This window comes from Bidens hawaiensis, unplaced genomic scaffold (assembly GCF_021521415.1).
Source record: "Bidens hawaiensis isolate Kalapana, Puna unplaced genomic scaffold, B.hawaiensis_p1.1 tig00050482_1, whole genome shotgun sequence".
Taxonomy (NCBI): domain Eukaryota; kingdom Viridiplantae; phylum Streptophyta; class Magnoliopsida; order Asterales; family Asteraceae; genus Bidens; species Bidens hawaiensis.
In genome coordinates this window covers 1-8,522 of record NW_027499029.1, presented here as the reverse complement: position 1 = coordinate 8,522, position 8,522 = coordinate 1, and the positions used below count along the sequence as shown (strand labels likewise).

The following is an 8,522-nucleotide window of genomic DNA, read 5'->3' as shown; positions in this document are numbered from 1 at the left end:
GATAATAATTTAAAATCCTAACGAACCAGCTCGACCCCAGCTAGAGGCTCTGCCCCTTGGACCCTGCTAGGGGCTGCCGCCCCTAGAATCCCGCTGCCAGGGGCGCTGCCCCCGGACCCCTGATCGTTGAGGGTTATAATTAAATTAGAGTCACGATATGGATAGTGATAGTAATTAATACGCGTAATTATTATACAGTTAGCCGTGCACAACTAAAGAAAGAGATAACTATTAATGGTGAACGTAACCGAGTTCAGGTGAGTTTCTAGCCCAATTTTCTTGTTATGTTTTCGAGGCTGTGTGCATACTCGATGTGATAATTAATACACTTACCTTAAATGGTAAGTGTATGCCATGTATGATTTATCTATCGTATGCCATGTATGATTTATGTGATAGATATTATGTTATGAATGTGAACAAAAGCTTGTCGGTACGTGAACGATCTTCGGATATTGCACGTATTGACAAGGGAGGTATGTATATGAAAGATGAATGTGTGATATATATATATATATATATATATGTACAACATATGAGTATGTATAAATGATTAATGAAAGTATATGTATGTTACGGGTATGTAAAGAAAGAATGTACGAAGATGAAGAAGTAAGTGATCAGACCCTAATAATATCTGAGATAGAGAAGAAAGAGATCAGACCCTAATAATATTTGAGATAGAGAAGAAAAGAGGGATCCGACCCTAATAATATCTGATATAGACAAGAAATAGATTAGACCCTAATAATATCTGAGATAGAAAATGATGGTAACTATATAGTATGAAAGTAATAAAGTATAAACGTATGTATGAAATTATGTAATGAAAGTAAATTAGTAAGTAATTATTATGTATCTACGGATGCATAATTGAAGGTAAGTATATGTATTATATAATGTGTGATTAACTAGAACTCACTCAGCGTAGCTAACTTTTAATATGCACGCAGGTGAGTAGGATGAGACAGCTGGTTTGAGCGGGGACACATGACAGAAGAATAAGAGTTTGGCATCTGAAGACTCATGATGTTTTATATTTAATGTTTTAATTTTGAAAGACAAGAATGTTTTATGACATGTTATGAATTATTATGTAATGTTTATGAAAGTTTTTATCTTCCGCGAAGGTTTTAATTAACTCTGATATAAATAGAACTGTGTTTATGAGTAAATCCAACGTCCAATGTAGGGCACCGGTAACAAGGCCTTACATGTCAAAAGTGTAATAGGTAAAGTGTAGTTTAGTTTATGTGTCTCTTATGTAAATATGTAAAGTCCAAGGGTCTAGTGTATATTGGTTAAACTATGTATCATACGAACCAACGCAACGATTCATCAACACTCACGTTAGTTCGTATTTAATGTTATATATATGTCCATCGAGTCTGTAAAGCATAATACGAGTCATTCGATAAAAATCAAAACCATGTACTTTTTATGAACTCTTGAATATTAATCCTGGTCCTTCAAAGAGGGCAGCCTAAAAATTCTTTCTGCTTAGTTCTTTTCTTGATTTTAAATGTTTTGATTTAGTAGTTAGGAGGATATAAAAAGCGTTAAAATTCCTTTAATATTCTTATTGTGGTCCGCTTAAGGTAGCAGATCTAGTGAAGGCAAAATGAACATTTCAAGTGGATAATTCTTATGTAGGCATGCATGTGAACAGGAAGAGTAAATCAGTCTATTTAAAGTACATTTCATGTGGATAATTCTTATGTAGTATATGTAGTTCATCTGTGTTATTACCAATTCTATAAAGCGATATCAAATATTTCATTAGTATAATGTCTTTTAAGTTATTTAAGGAATATTTAAAATTACAGCTTTAGAAAATAAGTTCTTTCTTAGGTACTTTTTAAATAACCGGAAAATTCATGGGTCCATCAATACCCTATTAAGCAACGTGAGATCCAATAAAACTCACTTTATGTTGACAATAAGACCTTCAAAGGGTTAAATTTATAAAAGGATGAAAGAAAGGTAGATTCATGTATGAAATTCTACATATTATTTTTCCATAACTAAATAGATACTACATGTATTCATTTAACTCTCATATATTTCCAATTTGGTTGAGGTTTAAAAACACATTAAGAAAATAATTCCTCAAACATTTCTAAATGAGAATTATTTTCTGCACCATGTAAATGACAGTGGTGAAAAATAATCAATAACAGTGAATCATTATTTTTTGTTTGATTTGGATAAAGAAACAAAATTTAAAGTCATGGGCTTTTGTTATGATGACGAGGGGTAGGCCTATTCCCCTACCATTCTAGAGAGAGAGATAACCACTCACATGAAGAGTGAGATAATGCAAGAGTCAAACAGCATAAATACTTTTTGTTAACATGTGTATAGATCTGCAGATTGAGACACACAGAGAGCCCTTATACCTTACAGTTTACACTTTACACTCATACATAGGGATATGGATGACTAAATTCTGTATAAAATTAATCCATTTATATTAAAGAATATGTAAAATATAAACCTTTTATGCATGCCTATATTTATTATGTATAAATTACCTGTCACCACATGCATACATCTATATATATATATGATATATATACATGTATATATATCTCTACATCTGACTGGACCCTAGGTCAATTTAATACTTCCATCCCCTCTCTCTCTCTCTCTCTCTCTTTGTGTGTGTGTGTATCTATCAATCTAACTCTATAGACACATTGGTTTAGGGATAGACAGTTTCAAACTGATTGCAAAGGAGAAAAAGGAAAAGTTTTGAAGGGTTCTTTGTAGACTTTAAAGAATATGTACCCATGTGTTGAGAACCTAAAGAAGTAACTTTTAAGAAACCCTTTTGATTTAAAAAAAAAAGATGGGAAGTTGTGGGAGGAATGGAGCAGTAAGGCAATACATAAGATCAACGGTTCCAAGACTAAGATGGACTCCTGAGCTTCATCACTCTTTTGTTCATGCAATTGAAAGACTTGGAGGTCATGAAAGTAAGTTCTTTTATCCAATTTTCTTCTAAGTTACTTACTTGTTGGCTGATGCTGTTTTGATCATGATGATTATGATTTATGAACATATGATGATATATGAACTATGTATGTTATGTATATATGTATGTGTGTGTGTGCAGAAGCTACTCCAAAGCTTGTTCTTCAGATGATGGATGTTAGAGGACTCACCATTTCCCATGTCAAAAGTCATCTTCAGGTTCTAATTTTCATAATTCTTATGTTTTATTGTTTTTTTATACTTTTTATTTGTATAAAGAACCATCTTTACATGTGAACATATTTCTCTTGTATCATTGAAACTTTTTAAAAGATGTATAGAAGCATGAAGAGTGATGGAAACAAACAAGGTATACTTCCCTTTATGGCCGGACCTACTGCATAAGGATGGGGTCAACTGACCCTGTAGATTTTATATTTATATAAATTAAAAATAAATATTAGAGTTTTTTACCAACTTGAAATTTTTGGGTTAGAAAAACCAAAGTGAAAACAGTAAAAAAAAATTATGGAATTTGATGGAGTACTTGAGTCATGATAACTTTAAAAACCTTAATTTAACTTTTTGTTCACGGGTTAGAATGACAAGTTATCTTTATTTATGTGACCATAGTCAAACCGAAAATTTGATCGCCGAATGAAGAAACATTCGAGCACATAAAAAATCCTACCCCAGTCGAAAAAAATCATGGCTCTCGAAGTGACATGTGTGTTTTGTGCCAAATCGTCATTTTAAACAACCAAACCCTAGTACTAAATTTCTCGAAAACTTTATGTTTTAAGACCAACTTTGTATAATAACAATTCTTGATTTAGAGTGGTTTAAAAAGATTCAACTTTCACTTGCAAAATTGTGGTTATTTTGATCTAAAATTCTACATATATATAGAGAGAAGCAAACCGTGAAACAAATCAACCTTGTCCCCCTTTCTAACAATGGAAATCTTTAAAAGCCTCCAAATATTCCCCTACAAGTATAGTTAAATCAAACTCTTGTTAAATTTAGCATTTTTAAATTAAGGTTCTTCTATATATTTGAGTCAACACATGTACATATTCTTAATTTCTTTAAATAGAAAGATCGATCTACAATTCTACATGTCTTTTTTAGTTTTTTTTTACATATACCATTTTTTTGTTTCTTTCTGTTTATTGCTTAATGGGGGGACATTACTTGGTCTCAATTATGGCAAATTGGCAACTAATAATGATCATGATTATTAACACTTAATCATATTAGATTATGAAGATCCCAATTCCATTGGATCAAGAAGAAGACAATCTCTTGAGGAGCATCATGATGGATGTCTTGATCATGATCATCATTTGAAGCCCATCTTTGAAGATTCACATCCCCACTCCTTTTTCACTCTCTCTTCTAAAAGGTTTATTCATCATTTTTCATTTTAATACATATGTTCATATAGTATGATAGCCACAAAGTTACATTGGAGCTTTTGTCTTCTTAAACCTTTTGAGATGATCAAAAGAGTAACTTTTTATGTGTTGCAGACACAAAAGTAAACTAAAGAGTTATTTTTTTTGCTTTTGCATGTTGAATTTATATTTTTTATATTAAATATTCATGTGTTTCTAGAGGGAGAATGGAGACAAGAGATGGTAAGCATGAGTGGTGGGAAAATGGAGTTGTAGAGAACCTCACATGCCAGCAGCCTCCTCATTCTTCTTTCCCACATTTTCTCTTGCATTCTTCTTTTACCCATGTAAATGCTATTCATCCAGAATCAGACCTGCTGAAGGTACTAATTCCACCCTCTCTCTTTCACTTTTTATATTTTTGTATACATACACACTTCTTTATATTATTTTAATATATTATGAGAAAAAGTTACAAACATGTGATTTTAATGTATACTTTTTAATGGTTCATATATAAAAGAAATTACTTCTTGCATATAGATGTTGCATTAAAACAATTAACTAAGTTGCTTATGTGTTCCGTTCGAAAAAGTTGCTTATGTGTTGTAAATCTTTAAATGTTTACCTACATGGTAATATAACCCACACATAATTAATTTGCACATTGTATAAACAAATGAAGTTTGTTTATATTTTTTTTATTAAAAGTTATTTATATTAAATATAACACAAACCGAGCTACATCTGAATGATGGGTAAGCGAGCAACAAGCTGCGCCGCTATCCCCTTTCGAATCGCAAAGCATATTCTACTAAATATAAATCCTTGGTTCCTCGGGCTCTGCGAGTCACTGTGGACCACCTTCTGCACTCGCTCCAAGAAGCGAACCGCCTCAGGAGCTAGTGATCCAAATGTGTCGAAGGCAAATGGAATGAACACGTGCTGATTCTCCAAACACGTTGCCTCAATGAGCGCAAGAGCTATATTTTTTAAAAGTTAATTGATAAAAACGAATGATTTGTTTTGATGTGATAATTCGTGGGAAATAAACTTAGATTTAGCACAATGAGTGCAAGATGTAAAGATCTTATAGTATTAACTACGTAAAATATGAATGGTATAAAAAGACATGTATGCTAACACAATTTTTTTAGTAGATAACTATTATAAAACGTTCGTATGCATTATTTTATACGTAATACATGATAGGTTATGTAACTGTCTAACCGGCAACTTTTCTTACTCCGTTAGTATATAATTGTTTATATATTGTGGTTCTGGTGATTCTCTAGTTGAAGTTTTTTTATATGAACATCCACTAAATAAACATCATATTTTTGTAAGTTTATGTATTAAATAACTATGTTGTGTATGAACCATATTCAAAGGCTTAATATAATTTTAATATGACTAATAAAAATGAGTTTATAACTTCGTAAATTTCATATTTGGAGTAGAGTTTGTTGGATGCATTTCTCAATCTTTTCCATACAAAACACCAAATTATTTTACTGGTTACTTAGAGAGGAAAAAAAAACACATCAATAAGATTTCTAAATAGTGGATGTTTTTATATCTTAAGTTTTATTATTCACTTTATATTAATTATATATGTATTATAAAATTTAATGTGATAAATAATGTTAGGTTAAATTTAATATAAAGTGAAATGTCTTTAAACTGTAGCAAACAAAGTGGTGATGTTTTTTTGCATGCATGTGTAGCTTTCAAAAGCAGAAAATATGCTGATTGCTCTAAAAATCTGCTTGGTTGCTTCGACATTGATGTTTTCTGTACTTTTACATTGTTTTGAGAAAACCTAAACATACAATATAAATACGAATATTTTATACCTACATGGCTACATATCTAGGCATTCCATGTGTTGCATAGTCTTGAGAATGTTATTCTACGTAAGGTTGGTTTTGTTTGGTGTTGAAAATGTGATGTGTGTACACACTTTTCAAAGGTTTTAGAGGGGTTTGGTAAGAAATTAGGCACCTCTTGAATTTTGTTCTCTTTTGTTTTTTATGCTTCGTGAAAAATAAAACTTAAAAAATATCTTTTCATAAAAAGTATATTCAAACAAAATTTAAAATTACAAATAATACATATAACTGAGTATTTTGTAATTTCTTACCATACATACATAAATACATATAACATGTGACAGGAAAATCGAATAATTTAAAAACTAAAATAATATAATAAAAAAATACTTGATAAAAAATGATAAAAGTATTTTGAATTTTTGTCAACTTTTTTTTTTATAATATATTATTTGCTTCCTCTTTCTTTAATTATGTAGCTTGAATTGACCTAGGTCACTTCTCTTATGAATTAACAAACCAAATTGTTACTTTGTACCCTAAATCGATCGGTTATGAGAGTCTAAAACCATTAATACAGTTATAGACTTAGTTTCTATCTATAACCAGAACCGAACCGATCTAGCTCATGTTTCCTCTATCCATACATCATACATATATGCATAGCCATATTCTAAAAGTGTGATAAAATGTTATTTCTCATATAAACCACAACGTTTTGTTCTTGTTCATGCATACATAACTATTTAAGAAACTATAATTTCTCGTTTTGTTACAATTTCGTGTTGTGCGTTTACACAGATTTTAGGAGACGATGACCATGGAAAATGTGGACCATTTAAGAGACGGAAATTGGAGAGTTCAACGAGCATTCAAGATGAACATGAAGATGAAAACGGATTAGTATTAACGCTTTCATTGCCCGATCCTTCAACACAAAAGAGTAGTAATGGTTCATCAACGAGTGACATTAGTGAGGTGTACTTAATGCCTAGTGTAAATGATGGCTCTTCGAACAAGTGTAGCGTTAATTTAGACCTGTCTATTGCTTTATGTGGTAACTGAAGACCCTTTATTAAATTAACAAATTAGTTGTAGACTGTAGTATTATTGTTTTATTACACATTATCCACTAGTTTGTTTTAGCACCGTATAATGTTGGTAACAAAACCATTTTCTTGTGCAATGTACCTTGAATATCGTCCGGTTGTATAATCCATTAAAAAACAAGGTAATCGTTTTCTTTTATCAAATAGCATTTGGCTGAACGAGGTTGTGTTGCTCATGGTAGTTTGCTATGTGCGAAAGATTATTTGATTCTTGCTGGGCTTAACTTTGAGTTTAAAGGGATCTAAAAGCCCAAATCGTTTTATTTTAATATAAAACCGAATTTATTTTTTTTACAATAAACCAATATTTTGTTGAAAGCAGCTTTAGATTGTTTTTTCTCCCTTTGTTAAAATAATATGGTTATTTAAGCTTTTCATTTATTGTGCAAATTTAAGTGTTAAACTACTTGGTAGTAGAGGTGTACAAATCGGGTATTAGAAAAACTCGGGTTCGGATATAGAACCGGGTTCGGGTATGTAAAGAAATGGTTTCCTTTGACAAAACAAAATCGTTTATTGAATAAAACCTTACAAATACAAACTAGAATCAGAAACATAACAGTGACAATATGAAAGATATTACACTAGTTGTAACAGATTATTCTAGCTTCATGATGTGATGATGTTCAGACTGCAACCAATTGGATGTGGATGACCGAAGAGTAGCGGAGACGAACACAGCAGCTTATGATGTAGTTGCAAGAGAGAAGGCGAAATATATTTTTTGTTCGTATCTTTTGTCAAAAGTGAGAAGACCTTTAAATACCCAAGCTAGAGTTGAAAAGACCACGTGAACAGCCCTTGAAGTTTCCCAAAAATAATTAATCAATCCCTCCAGTTAAGGTCCAGTACATACACGCCAAAAGGGGAGAAATCAACTTTATATTAGAATAAGTTTATCAAATATAAAAGAAATATAAAAAAAGGTAAATATATACCATTGAAATTGAATATTCTAACAAGGTATGATCGAGTATTGGAAAATCGGGTATTAACAATACCCGGGTAGGGTTCGGGTCCGGGTAATGCCTCTAAAAACCATCGGGTCGGGTATAGAACTGGGTATTCTAAAACCGGGTAATTGAATACCCTATTTACGGGTATTGAAAAAACCATATATTTGGGTTTTTTCGGGAATATATATATTAGAATTTTTTACGGGTTGCACTTTTTAGAAGTATTTTTCAGGTATTTTCCAGTTATTTTTT

General features: G+C 31.4%; 1 protein-coding gene across 1 annotated transcript; it reads left to right on the top strand.

Moving 5' to 3' along the window:
- The first annotated feature begins 2,599 nt into the window (after positions 1-2,599).
- LOC143598524 (uncharacterized) lies at positions 2,600-7,375 on the top strand. Its single transcript, XM_077076723.1, has 6 exons — positions 2,600-2,978; positions 3,119-3,195; positions 3,310-3,346; positions 4,237-4,381; positions 4,594-4,756; positions 7,007-7,375. Exons 1-6 carry the CDS (start codon positions 2,852-2,854, stop codon positions 7,268-7,270), a joined length of 813 nt encoding a protein of 270 aa, XP_076932838.1. The 5' UTR covers positions 2,600-2,851; the 3' UTR covers positions 7,271-7,375.
- Positions 7,376-8,522: the final 1,147 nt, after the last annotated feature.